General features: G+C 47.1%; 2 protein-coding genes and 2 non-coding genes across 6 annotated transcripts; all 4 read left to right on the top strand.

The window, feature by feature from the left end:
• Positions 1–239: 239 nt before the first annotated feature.
• LOC130370089 (sentrin-specific protease 5-like) lies at positions 240–8,123 on the top strand. Of its 3 annotated transcripts, none has more exons than XM_056575762.1 (12): positions 240–575; positions 1,676–1,801; positions 2,174–3,022; positions 3,331–3,480; positions 3,869–3,980; positions 4,456–4,603; positions 5,111–5,164; positions 5,540–5,617; positions 6,082–6,219; positions 7,053–7,136; positions 7,291–7,341; positions 7,643–8,123. In XM_056575762.1, exons 2-12 carry the CDS (start codon positions 1,714–1,716, stop codon positions 7,751–7,753), a joined length of 1,863 nt encoding a protein of 620 aa, XP_056431737.1. In that variant the 5' UTR covers positions 240–575; positions 1,676–1,713; the 3' UTR covers positions 7,754–8,123. The 3 variants fall into 3 exon arrangements, with proteins under 3 accessions (XP_056431737.1, XP_056431738.1, XP_056431736.1); XM_056575763.1 differs by having other exon boundaries at positions 240–582; positions 5,111–5,158; XM_056575761.1 differs by having other exon boundaries at positions 240–582.
• Positions 8,124–9,659: 1,536 nt separating this feature from the next.
• LOC130370123 (eukaryotic initiation factor 4A-I) lies at positions 9,660–16,562 on the top strand. Its single transcript, XM_056575806.1, has 11 exons — positions 9,660–9,750; positions 11,003–11,051; positions 11,136–11,268; positions 11,642–11,781; positions 12,314–12,482; positions 12,830–12,939; positions 13,296–13,439; positions 14,093–14,230; positions 14,639–14,728; positions 15,063–15,142; positions 15,481–16,562. Exons 1-11 carry the CDS (start codon positions 9,728–9,730, stop codon positions 15,623–15,625), a joined length of 1,221 nt encoding a protein of 406 aa, XP_056431781.1. The 5' UTR covers positions 9,660–9,727; the 3' UTR covers positions 15,626–16,562.
• On the top strand, positions 12,559–12,698 carry LOC130370590 (small nucleolar RNA SNORD10). Its single transcript, XR_008893079.1, has one exon. It is a non-coding gene; the product is annotated as a small nucleolar RNA SNORD10 (small nucleolar RNA).
• On the top strand, positions 15,252–15,391 carry LOC130370591 (small nucleolar RNA SNORD10). The gene has a single exon (XR_008893080.1). It is a non-coding gene; the product is annotated as a small nucleolar RNA SNORD10 (small nucleolar RNA).
• Positions 16,563–20,205: the final 3,643 nt, after the last annotated feature.

The following is a 20,205-nucleotide window of genomic DNA, read 5'->3' as shown; positions in this document are numbered from 1 at the left end:
TATTTAACAAGGTTGCAACAGGTGAATTCTATTCAAATGTGATATCACATTTGAGTAGAATAAGGAGCTATTTACATTCGTGTCGCGGGGTTTCATTGCACATTGGATCGGAGCATCTTATATAAATTCGTGTATAAAGTAATGACAGGAGGGTCGAAAGTTTGGTCGCTCTGATTTTCTATTGACCCGTGGTACGCAAGCGAGTCCCCCACACAGCGTCGTCCAATAAAGATGACGCAAATGTTGGGCGACGGGCTTGTTATGGTTCGGCTAAACGATCCCCAGCCTTATTTATTTCAAAACTCGCTTCTGCGGTGAAATAAGAAAATCTGCGTAGAACAGACTCATGCTTTTGAATCGATATCATCCAATGTCGGATCACAATTTGTAATTTATCGCGTCCGGAAACCGGAGAAAGATCAAAGTGAGGAGGTGACATCTGGCTGTTCCACCGAAGCGACACCTGCCTTCATTGAATGAGGGCTAGCCACATTAGCTTCTGATCCAACCACAACATTAAAAGGCACGGCCCACATTTCGCTCCATACTGGAATCACATTCATATAAAACTGCAGGTAAACGGTACGTATACGATACAGTGGGTTTCTTGTGGTAACACGGGCCCACTAGAAGTGGTTTAATGTTTGGCTCGCTAGGTAGCCGTTAGCTTCCACCTCACAGCAGCCGCCGTTAGCCATTAGCAACGCACGTCCTCCTGCATTTTTTACTTTTTGGATGCAAAAATAGTGTACGGTCGTACCTGCATGTTATTAGCGCTGTTTGTAGAAGAGTGGCTTTACAATAAAAACGACGAGAGCTCACCGCTATCTCTGTAATGGATGCTGACGATGCTAACTACCCACACGATCGGCATGTAACAACACTAGCATCGGGTGGGACTGTTTTCTGCACAACACTTCACATCTTAGCGACTGTGTGCTTAGCACGTCGTTTCCTTGGCTATTTCATGTATCTAATAAAACATGTGAATTTATGACGCTATCGCCTTACGTTGCTGTGTATCCCGCTGTTTCTGGTGGCGTTTTCAGAAGCTCACCGGCACATACATACATGCATGGAGCGGAGCTCTGCATTTATTGGAGGATATCACTAAAAGACTGTGGCTTATAATAGGGGCACATAGCTGTGCTAATTGCAACTGCATGCTTGAAATTGCATTGAATCGTAACTTTGTTATATAATTGGACAATAAGCATTAAGAAACATGAACGATTTGGAAAACGCAGGTAATGGAGGCAGCTAGTAGGGTTGCAAACATCTCAGGTTAATATCCATGTCGTAATGGTTACTGTACCATCCGTACATGTGGTATTTACTGCGATTCATCCTTTAAATATTTTTTTTTAAAGCGATGAATGAGTTATAAGGGCCAATATCCAAACCATTTCGTTTTCCACTCTTCAATGTCTACAGTCTCCCCAATGTAGGTTAGGGTTTGGCCAAAGATCCTGCAGAAATCACAAAATGTTGAATCTAGAATGACTGAATGATCCACAGCAGCAATCGTCCTATAGGCGCATCGTTTGTGGGGTGTGATTGTTTTTAAGTCACCTTTTTGCCAGAGATATTTGCCATAAGGAACGTTAATCAATGCATAGCCAGACTCTAAACACAATTCTAATTGTGCGTGCCCTCTCGTTGGGGGTGTCCTCAGGCGACGAGCTGGCGCAGGTTGTGGGGTGCCCGTGGATCATGAGAGACGGCGGCGGTAGCCTCGCGCAGAACCGCTGGCAGGGGGATCTGGGCCTGACCGCTGTGGGCCAGGAAGACACCGGAGGAGGTAGGCCCATTTTATTGTACTAGTACTATTCTTCCAAACAATTGACGGATGGATGGACTTATACTATTATTCAGATTCAAATTCAAAATGTTCAATAGCAAATACCAAACACTTGGAATTTCATTTGTATGGTAATATTTTTCTGTAGTGTTACCATCAATAAAAGAATAAATATTTCCGGAATGGTCGTTTTGTGTTATATATTCCTAAAAGTATGTCTATTGAGGAGTTTGCGTTTCAGAGATGAATTACTGATATGCATGCAGACTTTCTTAGCTTAGAACGAGGCTATGTTGTTCATGTGCAATCGTACAGTGCGTACTCTGCAATCATACTGTCTGGCATTTGTCTTAACATTTATTATTTTTATAGGTGGGATACCTGGGGATCACCTCCTAGACCCTGCATCAGGCCACAGTGTGCCCAGCCCCATGCAACTGAAGCTGGGGCAGAAGGAAAAGGTCTGGAAGGGGGAATATGTAGAGGAGGACGAAGAGGACGGAATCGAGACAATAGGCGACGAGGAGGCGGAAAACCACTTTGAGGAGGCGGAAAACAACTTTGAGGAGGAGGAGGAGGAGGAGGAAGAATTCGAAGGGGAGATATGGGACGAGGAGGAGGAAGACGAGGAGGACGATGGGGAATCGGAGCAGGAGTGGGAGGGCGCCCAATTTCCCTCCCAGTCCAACCAGCCCCTCCACCCACAACCGCCGCCACACCACCACCACCACCACCAGCAGCAGCAGCAGCATCCGCAACACCCCCACCCCCACCCCCACCAGCAGCAGCAGCAGCAGCAGCAGCTCCTCCCGTACGGCGGAGGCCTGCCCAGCGTCGAGAGCCTCGACGTCCCCGTCGCCGGTTACCGTGGCGACGCCGAGGACGACTCGCCGCGGCCCCGACCAGTCGTCCGCGGCTCGCGTTTCAGCGGGTTCAGGGCGCTGCGCCGCCTCCGCCAGCTGCGGGGGCTGCAGGGGGCGGCGTCGGCTGGTGGTGGTGGCGCCGGAGGGGGCCGCTTCCGCCTGGCCCAGCACTGGAGGTCCTGGCGCCAGCGGGCGCTGTGGGCCGGGGTCGTGAAGCACCGGCGCGCCCGGAGATGGCAGAGGTACACGTTCTACGGCCAGCCGAAGAGGGACACCCGGCACAGGGGCTCGCCGTCCTCAGGCGACGGGGAGGAGGAGGAGGAGGAGGAGGAGGAGAGGTTCTCAGAGTCCGAGACAGGTAGGAGGAGAAGCCTTTCTCTGCAGGGGCGTTGCATTGTTATTAGGACTGGGCGATTCATCGGATTTCACGATTTCAGCGTCAAACGATCACAAAACTAATAAAATCAATTTTTCGATTTCATAGAAAGAACGGCTGGATACATTTCTGTACATCTGGCTTTTCTGTATTGCTTTAAGCCGAAATTTCCAAGTTCTCAGTTAGAAAGTGTTTTTGGGAGAGACGAACTCAAAAATAATCGTTTGAATAATTGTGATTTCAATGATTTTTACCATAATTATTATTGACGTCCCCCCCCCCCCCGGCAGACGAGCGGCTGAACGGATGCGTGGTGAGTGGCCGGCGCGATGGCTCCATGGAGGCGGCGGCGGCCCGGCGGGAGGCGGAGATCTCGTTCGCGGCCAGGGACAAGCCCGTGGAGCTGGCCCTGACGGAGGAACACATGAGCTGCGTGACCGGTAAGGAGGCCTTCGCTGGTTCCACCCGTGGCCGGATCCTTATTCTCTATTTAGCAAACAGGGATGAGAATAAGGGGAGGTTAGAGGTGATTTATGCGCAGGAAGGCGATCGATGTGTCGACATCAGGTGATTCGTCCAATGATAATGAACACTGCTATGCATCATGGGATATAGTGTGGAAATAAGTGTAAATACCTGTACGTACCTTTTTACAATGCAATATTGGTTATTGCATTGTAATGCAACAGGCGAACTGCAGGACCTGTTGTACAAGCTTAATTGTTTTTTGTAGGAATTATTCTGTATTGTGATTAGAATTTTCTATTTAGGAACTGTTCAAAGACTCTATATGTTAATATGTTGTTGTTTTTTCTTGGGCCTGTGCAGGGATTCTAGAAGAGTCTTTGCAGCAATACGGCAGCCTGATCCCCATCCACGTGGACGACGTCGTAGAGAAGCTGCAGGAGATCTTCGGCGAGAGCTTCTCTCAGCCTCACAGGTCCATAAACCAGAACTCTGTTTAGTGTGGAAGGAATACAAAGAGGGAAACGTATCCTACCAGTGATGCGTTAGACTCCTCATCACTAGTATTTGTAGTATTTCTAATCAGACCAATAGAAAAGGCCCCTGGATCAGTAGAGTGAGTTAGTGAGGTTGTGAATGCTAAAGATAATGATTTAAAGGTGCAGTAGGTTGTATTCAGCAATCTGCAACCTCACCACTAGAGGCGACTAAATGCTACACGCTGGAGCTTTAACTCTGCTCATATTATTAAAACTTAATTTATCATGTTAAACCACCGATGAGTATTTGCCTGCCCAGGGCGTCCAAAGTTAGCTCATTTGCTAACCAACATTCACATTGATTAAGGTGCATGTTAAATATACACGTCATTGTCATTTTTTGCAAGAAATGTGGGCAATTAGTGCCGATGCTCACACTGACCGGTGTCGCGGCCCTCCCCCTGGTGGCAGGAAAGTGGTGGTGCAGCACCTGATCCAGTCCTTCCAGCGCTCCTCCGGCACCGCCCTGGTGCGGACATTCCGCGTCAACTACAAACGCCACGTCCTGACAATGGACGACCTCAGCACGCTGTACGGACAGAACTGGCTCAACGACCAGGTAACCCCCCCCCCCCCCCCCCCTTCCCTAAGGGGGGGGGGGGCCCTCCCAGTGCCTGAGCTATCGGAAGTCATCACACAAGCAACGGTTTAAGGCCCCCCTGTTTTACCGCCACTTGTGAGTGATTAGCCAATCCAAGCCCTGCGCCTTGGTGACGTCACACGTGGGCGTGTCCACCTCCGGATGAATGCGAAACAGTTTTATCAGCCTACCCAGCGGACTGTGCCAACTAAATACTGGTTGGCTTATCTGTCCATCACACGGCGAGGCGGACACGCCCGTTTTGGAAGTTTTAGGGCGAGGGCATATTTTTCATCTGCTCCGAATGGCTGATCACACTGAAAACTAGTGTTTATAATAAAGGCCATTTAAAAAAACAAGTAGGAACGGAAGATGGTTGTATCTGCATTAGACCCTCTAACACTGCTTTAAAGGGAGATATGATGGCCCAAAGGATTTCAAGTATTCTACCTTGAGGTGTGATTGAATAATGTTTTTGTCGTTTAGGTGATGAACATGTACGGTGACCTGGTCATGGATTCGGTGCCAGAGAAGGTAAATGTAAGCATGAACAACATAAATATAATTGGTTTTGATCTGCTAAATTTCAGTTTTTGAGATTTTTCTTTCAAATTTATTTTCAAAAATCCATGGCCTTTTCACTCAAATAATATGATTATTTCTTATTTTAGTTAAAATTCATTCATTGCCCTTGAGTCTTAAATCCTTGTGAGCAACCATACAAATCTGGTCTAATGAGATGTTTACGTCATTTGTGATATCCATAATGGTGGTAGTTTCTGAGATTGGGACGAAGAAGCTCTTCAAACTCTTCTGATCAAATCAGTTCACCCCCTTATAACGGCCTCCGTTAACGGAGTCACCCCTCTCCTCGAGTCATGCCATGTCTCTTCTCCTCCCTGCTCCGGTGTCCAGGTCCACTTTTTCAACAGCTTCTTCTACGACAAGCTGCGGACAAAAGGTTACGACGGAGTCAAGCGGTGGACGAAAAACGTAAGTTGTTTGGTCATTCCTTGGGAGGGCTCGGATCCCCCTGGGATCTCTGTCTACGGTCGACAACAACAACAACACTAAGGACGACAAAAAGCAAACCAATATTTTTTTCTTATCCACAACCTCCAAACAGAAGTGGAGGTTGTGTAGATTCATGTCCGAATGAGAATCTAATTGCAGTCCAAGTAAGGAATGACACGCAATCTCCCGTTATCTGAGATTAATGTACGAGAGGATTATTTTACCACCACCGAAGTACGTTACTTCTCTCTACTCGGGCGACCTTAGGCTTCTGCTGACTGTAAATCAAAACGCATCTCAATGGTTCGTCAGTTCCCTGGCAACCATCTACGAAGCAGTTCTTTCTATTGTATGCCCTTTCTCTGGTACTCCCTTCCAACCCCCCCCCCCCCCCCCCCCCCCCGCTCTCTCTTCATTCCCTGACCTTCCCCTCCCCGTTGCAGGTGGACATCTTCCAGAAGGATCTGCTGTTGATCCCCATCCACCTGGAGGTCCACTGGTCCCTGGTCTGCGTGGACATCCCCCGCCGTGCCATCACCTACTTTGACTCCCAGCGCACCCTGAACCGCCGATGTCCAAAGGTTGGTTCTCCCCCCCCCCCCCCCCACCCACCCGTCCAGAGAGCGCCAAGGACGGGGAAGTACCCCCCCCCCCCCCCCCCCCCCCCGGACGAGGATGAAATTGATGCATGGTTAGAGGGTGCCAAAAATGTGTCCAAACGCCATGCATTTCGTGCACACATTTTTCTGAGCACCAAATCGTCTGATTAGCAACGCAACGTTGAAATGGATCTGGAAATGCATTCAATTGATTTAACTCGCAAACATGTCACTGTTTAGCACGGCCACTTTAGGATCGGACGGAGCCAACTTTGATCCAAACGATTGCAAGGCTGGGGAAATGCCTCCACTCGTTGTCTTATCGGTGGACGTGAGAGGTTCTTTGTGGCTTTCTCAAGCGATTGGGAGATTTTAAAAGGGGATTTTCACACCCAGGATTTCCCTTTCCTTCTCAATTCTGCAAAACTCGTGGTAGAGAGAGATTGTTTTGCTCTTCCAAATAAGCGTCAAAAAAGTAAGAAAATGCTTATTCATTTCCTGAAAGAACACGGACGAGGATTAGCAACGTTGCAGACGGCTCCCACCACAAATGGTCGAAGCTCTGTGCTTCTTCCTTGCTTCTACCAAAATAATAATTGGTAGAAGGTATTTTGGGGGGGCACAGAAGGACTGAAGCGCGCCTGGGGACCCTGGATGTTTCCACCGCGGATTCGTTCTCTTTTTTTTAAGAATCGTCACACCCTTCATGATCGAATACCTTGAGCTCGCCATCTGCTGTCACAGATAATGCATATTGGACAGTTCTCATTGGTGGACTGTGTGTCTATCTTTAACTGTGATCTGCTCTCACTCAGCACATCTTCAAGTACCTTCAAGCTGAGGCCATCAAAAAGCAGCGGCAAGACTTTTTAACAGGATGGAATGGCTTCTTCAAAATGGTGAGATCCTTTTTTAACTATTTTCCTCTGGCGTTGTAAATCTGCTCATTTACTTTAGTCTTTTGGATGCAGCTGCTGTAGAGTGTCAAAAAGTATTTCTGCAATATTTTGGCATGTGCATTACTTGTAATAAATATGTGTGCGTGTGTTTCAGAACGTGGGCCGCCAAAACAACGACAGTGACTGCGGGGCCTTTGTACTACAGGTTGGTGTGCGAAGTCCTCCACTGCCGTTCTCGCACTGGGACGGTTTTACCTCACTTTGATTGTCGTACCTCACGTCTGTTCCATATCAGGACCACAAAGAAATATACAGGCATTGGCTGTCTTAAATGTGTTGGTAAATGGTAAATGGACCGTATTTATATAGTTGTTGTTTTTTAACCAGTGGCCAAAGCGCTTCAGTTCACCCCAATCTCCCTCTGCCTTTCTCTCTCTCTGACTCTCTTTCTTCGTCTCTCTCTCACTCACTCGCTCGCTCGCTGTTCTTGACCCCCATCCCTACAGTATTGCAAGTGTCTGGCGCTGGGCCTGCCGTTCAGCTTCGGACAACAGGACATGCCTCGGCTGAGAAGGCAAATGTACAAAGAACTGTGTCACTGCAAACTCACGCTGTGACCCCGCCCACGGTCCCGCCCTCCAACCTGGCCCCCGACCGCCATCGCCGCCTCCATCGCCACACGCCGGCGAGTCAACTCCGGCCCCCGCCGCATGGAAGAATCCCCGAGGACCGCAGGGGGGGGGGGGGGAAGGCGGCCGAACACGACCTGATCCAGGAGGTCGGGTCGGGTGGGGCTGGCGCTGGCGGCCGTCGTTTTTTTTTTTCCTTCATACTTTTTCCTCGTCTTCGTCTCTACACAAGATACTCACCCATAGTGGGCTGCAGAGACCGACTCTCTCTCTTTCTCTCGCTCACTCTCTCATTCTCTTGTTTATTTTTGTTGCCCACCTTTTGATTTCCTGCACCCCCCCCCCCACAATCCCCCGACCCCCACACCCCCAGGGCAAAGATGCCTCCGTGGCGACGCCTCGGTTAAAGTTTGGAAGAGGCAAGGACACAAATGCAAACCTTACGAAGGACAAAGGGCAGCGATCGGCTGGGCTTACAAGAGCAGCCTTCATTCAAAAGGAGTGTGTTGTGCTGTTGTTATTGTCCTCGGGATGGCCACATCCAGAAGGCATTTCATTTGTACTTTTCGCCACTGCCCCCGCCCCCCCCCCAACACCCCCCCCCCCCCCCCCATGCTTATTCATCATTCTGACTCGTTTCAAATTCCCCACCTTTCCATCTTTTTCTGCCCTCCTCTCTCCATTGTGGCAACTTTGATGTGAAGTACATGTCAACGGTTATTATTTTATTGTGGTTGACAGAGGCCAATTTTGTGGGGGCTAAACTATAAAGTAAAAAAATACTAATAAAAAAAAAAAAGCCGGTAGCCCCCATCCTTCCCTGCCTTCTCGATATCTTACCCCCCCAGAAACACACACAAACACAAACATACGTACACAGCCCATACCAATTGAAACTCCACACAAATGTCTTCTACCCATCTTGTCTGTATCGGTCTTTCCATGTGACCCAATCAAAATGCAAAGTTACAAATGGTTGTTTCTTCTGTGTTCACACATGGTGGCTCATTCAATGACGCTGTTCCTTTCTCATTGTCCGTGAGGTGTTGCTGTGTGGCAGTTTTTTTTTCTTTCTTCAAAAAGTTTTTTGGAGACATTTAGTCCTTTGGTTTTATAGTTTGACTCACATGGACCATGCAGGCTAATTAGAAGATTTCATTGTCACAGTGGTATTAATCCCTCTACTCTTTTTTTTGTAACTAAGGATAACTTTGTTAATAGCTTTGTGTTATGTTTTTCTGATTGTTATTTTTTGTTTTTTTTCTTCCCAACTGAAGTTGTTGAAACATAATTGACTGTTTTATATATCTTCTACAATACGTTATGGTTGCTAAAAAATAAAACGTACATGGAATATAAACAAGCTTATGGAGCTTCATTATCGTAATTATGCATAAAGTAGAATAGCATTACATTGCAAACATTTTAGATTTATGGATTAATCATCAATAACGTCATCGCAGACGATAAGTAATCTGATGTTAACGCGAATGACTCATTGTCTTAAACAGCTCTATAAGGGAAAACTACGATTTCAGTCATCCATATTACAGCATTCTCTCGCACCTGCACAAATCAAAGAATATCTGGGAATGCCAATACAAATCCTAAATTGATTATGACAAAAATAAGAATATTCATATATTTCCGTGGAAAAATGGATCGCTCAAACTCTAACAGAGGACGGTTCGGGAGAGCGGAGTTATGTCTTCCTCTCTTTAACATCATATGACACGGCGTGCAGCTCCACCCCGCTGACCTGCTCTTTGTATCAACGAACACGAGCACTCATTGGCACCGGGGCAGTGCCCACATTCTAATGACACGCCTGTAAACCAATCAAACACCAAGGTGGGCGGAGTTAAATATGAGTGAAGGCGCTCTCCTGCAATGAACAGGCTTCTTTGTGTCTTACGTCGACGTATATAGTACATTTGTGCCACATTTTCTTCCTTTGTAATAATGTCGGCTGAATATGAGGATAGGTAAGAGCAATTTTTTCGTTACGTTCACCGTTTTCTCACGAGTTGAAACTTTTTCGATCTTAAAGGATCACAAAGTCTATTATCTTTACTTCGGTTATGACTCCGCTTGTTATTTGTTGTATTTTGAACACAATAGTCCGTTTTTCCAGCAGTCGAGTGAAAGCGTCGATGGCGTTTCTGCCACCGACCCCGCCTTGACTAGACAAGGAAACTGCGAATAGACGACATGTATTTTCCGCTATGGACACCCACCAGAAAACGAATGGTGTTTATAAAAATCTAAAACGCACATCGAGAACCACCGTGGGTATTTCTGTTCGGGTCTTGGTCTGAGGAACAGGCGGGTTTTCTCAGCCCGGCAGCCGGCGCGTCGCAGCACGTGAACGTGAAGGCCCCGAAAAAACCTCCATTCCCAAACCTAATTGCACGAATTCGGATTGAAATCGAAAAGCTATTTATCAGCCGGTGCTTAACGTTCGAGCTGTATGAGGTTATACACGCGGTAGCCGTTTAAATCACGTCGTATTTAACCCTCGCCTATCCTTTTTTTTTAAAGGAAAAAATTATGAGCGCACATGGTCAGGACGACGTTAGCCATTAGCTTAGCATGCTAGGCCGCACTGCGCTACACGGCCCGTCGCTCTGCCGGCCAACTAAAATGATACGGGTTGTTAGGGAATCCAATAGTTTATCAGGGTAATTTGGAGGTCCATGCCGATAGATTAGGGTTGAAGGAGGATTGTCGCTATGGGCCGTCGTTGCGTTTAACGGGCCCTGGTGAGCACCGGGGCCTGTCTGCGGCCTGCTCTCATAGTTCCGGGAAACGCTTATCTGACTCACCACAAATTAAAACGTGTTGCGGTTTAATGAACTGGATTGTATATGTAGTTGATTCTCGTGGCTGCTTGGTTCGTCCAATAAGAATTTTCCACATCAGTCGTGCTAACTAGTGTTAGCCTAGCTTGTATCATGCCGGCGTTTGCCAAACCTCCATCTTGGATGTCGAAATCCAAGCGATGGACTTCCGAGCCGAGGGCAGCCTGCCCCTTCTTGACAACGGAAGGCTTTAATATTGCGCACAGCACTATGGCGCTTTTTAATATCCTCTTAAGGGCTAAGGTCTTATGTCCCATTGGTTAAACCGCAATCTATACCATTCAATCCGTTACATGTTAAACTTGATTGAAGCCTGTTGAAGGAGAATTTGTGTGTACTGTGAATCGGTTTTAATTTTCTATTTCTTTCCTTTTAGTCCCAAAGACAGTGGCCCCGAGGGCATGGAGCCGGACGGGATCATTGAGGTATGTCCAAAGAGAAACCAAATGTTACCGGCAAGCCTATAAAAAAACTCCACAGCTTATGACTTACTTTGAACCTGCTTACAGAGTAACTGGAACGAGATCACGGACAGTTTCGATATCATGAGCCTGCGTGAGACGCTTCTGAGAGGAATCTACGCCTATGGTTTTGAGAAACCTTCTGCCATCCAGCAGAGGGCCATTATTCCTTGCATCAAGGGTAAGTTGAACATGTTGCCCTCAAAAAGAATCAGGTTTAATCCATACGAAAAATACATCGTCATGGCTTTAAATGTATTTGTATTTTAGTGTAGTAGTTTCAGTTCAGGGCAGTTATCATTATCATCCCATATAGACGCTTCAAAGTCTAGTGCATTTTCTAGAATACCCCTGCCTGGGCAAGGCAGTGTCCTTACATGGCACTAGTTCTTTATCAGGTGGGGGAAGAGAAAATCAGTCCATACTTCATCCCAGTCGGCTCAACTCTGTGAGAAAAAGACTGTTTCATGATATGGACACAGATTTCCTTTTAACAGTTTATCGTAAAACTAGCACGGAAAGGATATGTACTTATATTTTGTTAATTCCTCCAGGATATGATGTGATTGCTCAGGCCCAGTCTGGAACCGGTAAGACTGCGACCTTTGCGATCTCCATCCTGCAGCAGATTGATGTGGAGCGAAAGGTCACCCAGGCTCTGGTTCTTGCCCCCACCCGGGAGCTGGCTCAGCAGGTAACCGCCGTTTGGCAACTTTCATTCTGCTTATAGATTTACAAGGCTATTAATATCCTCAATAAAACTTGCTAGTCGTGAGGAAAGTGCTGTGCCACCCAACAGTACTGCCAATATGTTCTGTTATTACAGTTTGCATGTCAGAACCCTATTGCCCACCCATTTTTGGGCTGTGGTGGGATCTTGGTCATTTTGACTATAGCTGTTTGATAAGATGTGGTCCAAGATACCCTATCCTCCCAGCTGGCATGCTGGAGTGGGTCTGAGGTGTTTTGGCAGATGACTGTCTCTTCTCCACTGTGACTGGGCCCAATCAATCCCTACTGGCAACTAGTATGCAGACAACAAACTAAAGAGTACACGTGTTGCCACTGGTTTTTGCATCAGTGTTCCGAGTCCTAAAAGGTGTGCTCTAGCAACACGGTGCACACGGCAAGTCTTGGTATTATTGAAAGCAACTTGGTTTGTAATCAAAACATCCATTCAGCCCAACTGTGAAACGAGGAAAACACTGTCCTCTCTTCCCCTACAGATCCAGAAGGTGATCCTGGCCCTTGGTGACTACATGGGCGCTGGTTGTCACGCCTGCATCGGTGGGACCAACGTGCGCAATGAGGCCACCAAGCTTCAAGCCGAGGCACCCCACATCGTGGTGGGCACCCCTGGCCGCGTCTTCGACATGCTTAGTCGCGAATATCTTGGTAAGGGCCTCTTCTCAGATTAAAATTGTCGTGGAAGTCTTTGCACACTGGACCAGATATCTTGCTGGCCTGCGCTGTTTAATGATGAAATCCATGCGTGTCAACTGACTCTGGAGAGTCCTGGTGCGCTGCGGCACTGGTCGGCGTTTTGCCGGCCGGACCGCTGCAGTGCAGCAGGCCTCTGGAGGCATGATCAGAGACTAACTAGCTGAATACAGCGGTGCACACTCCACATTATTTGGTACACGTTCTAAGAAAACGTTGTGACCTTCAGGAGGTGGCCCGATGAACAGGGTCTCAAGCTGTTGTTGACGTTTGGTGCGTTGCCCGCTTTGTGATCTCCTCAGCTTCCAAATACATCAAGATGTTTGTTCTGGACGAGGCTGACGAGATGTTGAGCCGTGGTTTCAAGGACCAGATCTACGAGATTTTCCAGAAGCTTGCGCCCAGCACACAGGTAACAGCCTCACCCCTTTCTGCCAGCATGCAATGCCAAAAGAGGTTTGATTTCAAATGCTGTCTAAGACATCCCTACTATACACATAACCTACCTGGCCGATGGCCGGCAGTTGTTTTCAGTTTAGATGTGTTTTTAACCCCTGCCTGGGCAAGGCAGTGTCCTTATATGGCACTAGTTCTTTATCAGGTGGGGGGAAAGAGAATCAGTCCATACTTCATCCCAGTCGGCTCAACTCTGTGAGAAAAAGACTGTTTCATGATATGGTCACAACACTAAAAGATGTCAGTAACTTGGTGTCAGCTGCTGTTTTCCATTGTCCTGAATCCGAATGTTGTCCTCTGCTTGGCCACTAGGTGGTGCTGCTGTCTGCCACCATGCCCACTGATGTTCTGGAGGTCACCAAGAAGTTCATGCGTGAACCCATTCGTATCCTGGTGAAGAAGGAGGAGCTTACCCTGGAGGGTATTCGCCAGTTCTACATTAACGTGGAGAAGGAGGTGAGACTGAGCGAATTATCACTACACCCTTTTAACTGCCAGTTTGGTTGAATAACCAGTTGGGAAATGACACAGGATGGGAAAACCAGTTTATTTGCAATCGTCTGCAAATAATAATAAATGTCTGCCATGCTGTTTTAACGATTACATCTCAGAAAACATGCAAATATCTAAACTAGGCTGTTGTGGGATCTTGGTAATTTTGACTATAGCTGTTTGATAAGATGTGGTCCAAGATACCCTATCCTCCCAGCTGGCGTGCTGGAGTGGGTCTGTGGTGTTTTGGCAGATGACTGTCTCTTCTCCACTGTGACTGGGCCCAATCAATCCCTACTTGCAACTAGTATGCAGACAACAAACTCTAAAGAGTACACGTGTTGCCACTGGTTTTTGCATCAGTGTTCCGAGTCCTAAAAGGTGTGCTCTAGCAACACGGTGTACACGGCAAGTCTTGGTATTATTGAAAGCAACTTGGTTTGTAATCAAAACATCCATTCAGCCCAACTGTGAAACGAGGAAAACACTGTCTCTGTTTTAACGATTACATCTCAGAAAACATGCCAATATCTAAACTAGTTGTCACCCGTTTACACATGGAACTTTTAACATAAAATGCATTTCTAACTTCCTCTTGATATCCCGTTGCCTTGTAGGAATGGAAGCTGGACACGTTGTGTGATCTGTACGAGACTCTGACCATCACACAGGCTGTGATCTTCATCAACACCAGGAGGAAGGTAGACTGGCTCACAGAGAAGATGCATACCAGGGACTTCACTGTCTCTGCCCTGGTAAGACCCCTTCAATGAGATCTACTGAAAGGTGCAGATTAAACTCAAACGCACAAACACCCTTAATATACACACGAGTTACCTGGGTGTTCGCCGGCAGTTGATATTTCCTAATATTTCTGTTGAAGCTGAGATATATTGTAACCCCTGCCTGGGCAAGGCAGTGTCCTTATATGGCGCTAGTTCTTTATCAGGTGGGGGGAAAGAGAATCAGTCCATACTTCATCCCAGTCGGCTCAACTCTGTGAGAAAAAGACTGTTTCATGATATGGTCACAACACAAAACTCTTATTAATATTATTATTCTCACTATATATTTTAATATCCTAGAGTACAAAGGAACAACAAGCAAATCCAAAGTGTATATTGCATTGCTTTAATCTGATCCAACGTCTTCATCGCCTGCAGCACGGAGACATGGAGCAGAAGGAGAGAGACCTCATCATGAGAGAGTTTCGCTCTGGCTCAAGTCGAGTCCTCATCACCACTGACCTTCTGGTAGGCATACTGACTCAACCTCTACGTTTTATCCAAGATACCCTCTCCCCCCAGCTGCTGTGCTGGAGTGGGCCTGAAAGTGTTTTGGTAGAGAATACCTTCTGCTCTCCACAGTGATTGGGCCCCTCCATCCCAACTTGCTACTAATTTGCAGATGACATTTGCCATACTTCTAGATATTACATTTTTCTAGGTGCGCTTAATCATCTTCTACTGAGCAACGTTTATTTCTCCTTGCTGAGTTTTGTGTTGGGTATTGTGGCTAGTCCAAAATGGGACTGGACGGTGCTGGGTGAGTAAGAACATGACTAAGTGTTGAACTTGTCCTCCGCAGGCTAGAGGCATTGATGTCCAGCAGGTGTCCCTGGTCATCAACTACGATCTGCCCACCAACAGGGAAAACTACATCCACAGGTATGACCCCCTGCTCTGTTAACCCGTCTGTAGCCTAGCGCACCCGTCAACCGCCCCACTCGTGTGGGTGCTTTTGGTTAACTGGACCGGGCATCCCGACGGTCCGAGCTGTTAATGATGAAATCCATGCGTGTCAACTGACTCCGGAAGGTCTCGGTGCCGCACGGCACCGGTCGGCGTTTTGCCGACTGGACCGCCGCGCGGCACCTACCTCCGGGGCTATGATCAGAGACTAACTAGCTGAACACAGCCGTGCCACGACGTGGCCGCCCGCGTGGCGCGTAAGCCGGCGTTGACCCCTCCCTAACGGTGTGTACGATGCTTGGTTCCTCCTGAAGGATCGGGCGCGGAGGTCGCTTTGGTAGGAAGGGGGTGGCCATCAACATGGTGACGGAGGACGACAAGCGCACCCTGAGGGACATCGAGACCTTCTACAACACGACCGTCGAGGAGATGCCCATGAACGTTGCCGACCTCATCTAGAGGGTTCCGGCCACACCATGTCCCGCCCCCCTCATTCTTTAGACAAATACCGTCATGCTCACAAATTGTCAGCTCCCCCCCCCCCCCCCCCCCCAAACCACATCCTTAAGAACTCCGGCTGGCTGCAGATCTAGTCTAGTTTTTAATTGGCATTTTTCAAGTTGTTATTGATTTTCCGGGCCAACGTAAAAGTTAAATGCGCTTTGCCAGCTAGTTATACTTTGTCATGGCCTTAAAAGATTTTTCCCTATGCCCACACCTGCCTTGCTCCCAACCCCTATGAAAAACCATTTTAAATATGAAGTGTTCAAGTGACCTGGCAAGTCAACAAGCATGTTTACTGGGCCATGTGAGCGCTCTCAATTAATATAACCTTAATGATTGAAGCTAATTAGTCAAGCTCCAGGAACAGATTGACACAAAAGTATAGATGGGGTGGGATGGGTTTTGACTAGCTACTTAAATCGTACCATTTATGTGTTGACAGAATACTTGTGTATTCTAAGGGGTTAAACCAAAACATCTTATGGAGGGGGGGGTGATCAGACAAATGGGAATCTTCAATAAAAGAACTGTACAGTAAAATGGATCATGAATGAGTTTTCACCCTTTGTTTTCTCTGCCGTGCGATTCTTGTTAACACTGCTTATTGTATAGTTAAATGAGGTAGTTACTTATTGTTTTGTTTATTTTTTTAAGACTGAGGCGTGGCAAAAGTTTGGAAGCAAAGCAAGGGCGAGTTTGTGGAGAATTGCCTAAACTTTAAGGGCTCTGGGTTTTCATCACTAGCTCTTCATATACTTTTTGTGTATCTCACTGTCCCCGAAAAAGCAGATATTTGATAAGGTGGTGTCACTTTTGTAACCTACCTCACCATATGTAAAAGGGGAGCAGCTCTTTGATATTGTAGGACCAAACTGCAAACAAGTGCAGAGATTTATTCCCCAACCTCCTTTTTCCAAATGTTTAAAAAAATGCCTGTCATGAAGGGGAGGGGGTGGTTAGGTTAAGAAATGTTATGGGGTTTATGGTCAGTGCTATTTTTTTAAATGAATTAAAATGTGATGAAATTGTTAACCTTTTTTTGAGACAGAAGCCATGTATCAACCCTATTCTACATTGGATTCTGTATAGTATTTATTTTAATTGTCTTAAATAAAGGTATTTCTCCTTTTTAACCTGCAGAACTTGCCTTTGCGTTGTTTCCTGAACTGTAAGCCAAACGTTTCAATATATTAGGCTTGTATGCTGAGTAAAACGTTCCAACCATGAGTGTATCAATCTGAGTGTCTTTCTGACTGAGTGTAAAAGTATTTTCATCTTCTATTATGCAACGTCCCCTTATCAAAGTCTGCTCCATTCTAAGGTTTGTAAATCGTATGAGCTTTGGAACTAGTTTGCGTTTTACTAGTCGAGGTGTAGTATGGCCGTCTGTGTTGCCAATAACTGCAATAAGCCGTCTAAAAAATGGTGTAAAGTGATAATGGAATTTTTACCGTGTTCATAGCCAAATTTATAATTTATACATTCAATATACAATTTATCTTTCTGAAGGTCACCGCACAAACTCAAAAATAATTCATGCATTCACCGATATGACCCTTGGATTACGTAGGCATATGATTTATTACCTTTGATATGCTGATCAAGAGCTTAGGCTCACCTCAGTGCACGTAGTGCTATTAAACTGCCTAATGCGATTTGGACGTAGGGTTGTTTCTGCCTGGCTCTATTGTGTTGGGTCTTTAAAGAGTATAGTCGATTATGTAGGCTGCGGCCCTCCCTCGGGATTGGCGATTTCGACGTCATTTGCTTCTCTTTCCATTTGTGGGGCTTATTTGTGGTCTGTCGGCGTGTATAACTGAAAACATGCCTTTCAGAAGCTCTATAGGCTTATATCTATCACAAAGGGATGCATGGACGGATACGAATTAATTTGTCAGTTAGATTCGTTCTTACCAAAGTGTTTAAGATGAGGGCTTACAATTAACAGCTACACTTTAAATCAAATAAATGCGCGCAAATAATAGACCTCAGAGAAATATTAAATTACTTGTCATGATTTTACCGACTCAGTGCCTGCTGTTGCATTGAATAAGTTTGGCCGGCGCAGTAACTGATGTTGTCCGCTAGAGGTTGTATAGAGACAAAAAGTAAAACCCTCCCAGCGAAGTAAAATGGTGTCGTGAGTGACTCATGACAGCTTCTCCCCTGAACTACAATAATAGCCTTTGAATCATATGTTGTTTTTTAATTTATATATTTTTACTGGTGATGGAGCCCGGATAGTTTAACAACTTTCATTAATGAGAGAGTCAATTTTATTGCTCCCAGAGCAGGAAAAGTTAGATAAATTCTGCACGATGCGAAACTATCAAAGGTCAAGACGGTGAACATTTTCCTTAAAACAAAACAAAAGTTCAAATCACCACCATCATCTAGCCGTGGCTTTAAAGTGCAATGTGTATACCATTAATAAAGAAAGACATACTTTGGAAATAATGTTCTAAAAATTCCAGCACCTGCAGCCTTCCTCTGCCTGCTGAAGAGGCCTGACCAGAGCAGTTGCACCGTGCCCCCCCATGTCCGCCGGCTCAGCCCTACGGCCACTCTAGCGCGCGGCCATTGTGTGAAAACCCATTAAACCAGGACCGTGGGGACGCACTGCGCATGTGCAGGGGTGGTGTTTACATCCTCTTTCTCACTGTCCCCTAACACAGATGTCGCGAGAGAAGATTGAGCGAGCAAGCGAGAGAGAGAGAGAGGGAGAGGGAGAGAGAGGGTGGGAGAGTATCACTTCTGCTGATTACACTGGGGACCCAAGTGTATTTTCCCGGGTTAAAGTGTATTAAGAAGTCATGAGGGCTTTTTCTGACTTTGCTTGATTATTCGCTTGAACCCCTTCCACACACACACACACACACACACACACACACACACACACACACACTACACAATGCATATTCAAACAGACACGCATCAAATGCGGATACATATATGAAGTCTAGCAGACGCTGATCACAAACACACACACACACACACACACACACAGACACACACACGCACACACACACACACACCCACACAGTGTCATGCAAACTGGTTGGAGGGTATGGTGCAAAGATTCAACAAGTAACCCCCCCATCTGTCCGCCACCTGTACCCCCACCCCTTCGGTCAATCCCATGCCCCCCCCCCCCCCCCCATCAGGCCCGGCCAACATGATATCCCGTCCTGCTCCCCTATAACTGTTGCCTTTTCCCAAATCCATAAGACGCATAAACGCTCCGTTCCTTTTCAGCCTTGGTGGCCTGCTTTCCCGACCCCCACCCACCACCATCACCACCACCCTCAGAGACCCCTCTCACCCACCACCACCACCACCACCATCCAACACCGCCGTCCCTTCCCCCCACCATGGGTGCTCCGATTGTGGGGATTATGCGAGTGGGAGGCTCGTAAAGGGGGCCTGCCAAAGCCTTTCTGGCCTGTGACGGATGGCTGGGAGGCTGGAGGGGGGGAACTGCTTTGCATGAGAAGAGGAACCGAGGCGATGGGAGAAGAATGGAGACCCATTCAATAAAAAAAGGGGGCTGGGGGCGGGGGGGGGGGGGGGGGGGGGGGCTGTCACTGAAGAACTGGAAAGGGAGAGAAGGAGTGAGTGAGAGAGTGAGAGAACGGTGGAGAGAAGGGTAGAAGGGAGCGCGAGAGAGAGAGAGAGAGAGAGAGAGAGAGAGAGAGAGAGAGAGAGAGAGAGAGAGAGAGAGAGAGAGAGAGAGCAAAGCCACTGCCCCCGCCTCTTTCTCTCCTCCTCCTCCTCCTCCTCCTCCTCCTCCTCCTCCTTCCATCACTCCATCGCTTCATCCCTTCGCTCTTTGAGCCCTCCATCCTCCCCCTCTCTCTCACACACAGACGCATGCACGCACACACAAACACACACTCTTTTTAATTCTCCCCAACGCTCTCCACTACCCTTCCTCTCTCAGTTCATTCTCTCTCTCTCTCTCTCTCTCTCCCTCTCTCTCTACCTCTCTCTCTCTCTCTCTCTCGCTGAATCCCCCTCCCCCATCTCTCTCTCTCTCTCTCTCTCTCTCTTCTCTCTCTCTCTCTCTCTCTCTCTCTCTCTCTCTCTCTCTCTCTCTCTCTCTCTCTCTCTCTCTCTCTCTCTCTCTCTCTCTCTCTCTCTCTATCTCTCTCTGTCTCTCTCTCTCTCTCTCTCTCTCTCTCTCTCTCTCTCTCTCTCTCTCTCTCTCTCTCTCTGTCTCTCTCCCTCTCTCTGCTCCCCTTCTCTCCCGTCCCTTTCCCTTCCTCTTTGTGGCGATCGTTCAGGACCATCTTTTTCCAGCCTCCGATCCATTCTGCCTTTTCTTCCCAAGCCCACACCCCACACGCCCTCTGATCTGTCTCTCCTTTCTCTCGGCCCCCCTTTTACTTCTTGATTTCATCCCACTTAATTTCTGTTCATTCACATTTCCCATCCTCTCCGTCAATCTCCTCCATCCTAGTCTTTTTTTTCATATAATTTCCATAACTTTGGATTCCTTTATTTTGTTGTCTGTGTGGGCGAATACGATTCGTTTT

The sequence above is a fragment of the Gadus chalcogrammus genome, chromosome 17, assembly GCF_026213295.1.
Source record: "Gadus chalcogrammus isolate NIFS_2021 chromosome 17, NIFS_Gcha_1.0, whole genome shotgun sequence".
Lineage (NCBI taxonomy): Eukaryota > Metazoa > Chordata > Actinopteri > Gadiformes > Gadidae > Gadus > Gadus chalcogrammus.
This window is presented reverse-complemented; position numbering and strand designations above follow the sequence as displayed.

Bases quoted from the DNA above. Each gene is read 5' to 3' on its own strand.
- LOC130370089 (XM_056575762.1), top strand. From the start codon at position 1,714: ATGAGAGACGGCGGCGGTAGCCTCGCGCAGAACCGCTGGCAGGGGGAT. The intron at 5,165-5,539 runs GTAAGCATGAAC...TCCGGTGTCCAG, and splicing joins CGGTGCCAGAGAAGGTAAAT to GTCCACTTTTTCAACAGCTT. The intron at 7,342-7,642 runs GTTGGTGTGCGA...CCATCCCTACAG, and splicing joins GCGGGGCCTTTGTACTACAG to TATTGCAAGTGTCTGGCGCT.
- LOC130370123 (XM_056575806.1), top strand. From the start codon at position 9,728: ATGTCGGCTGAATATGAGGATAG. The intron at 9,751-11,002 runs GTAAGAGCAATT...CTTTCCTTTTAG, and splicing joins TCGGCTGAATATGAGGATAG to TCCCAAAGACAGTGGCCCCG. The intron at 12,483-12,829 runs GTAAGGGCCTCT...TGATCTCCTCAG, and splicing joins GCTTAGTCGCGAATATCTTG to CTTCCAAATACATCAAGATG.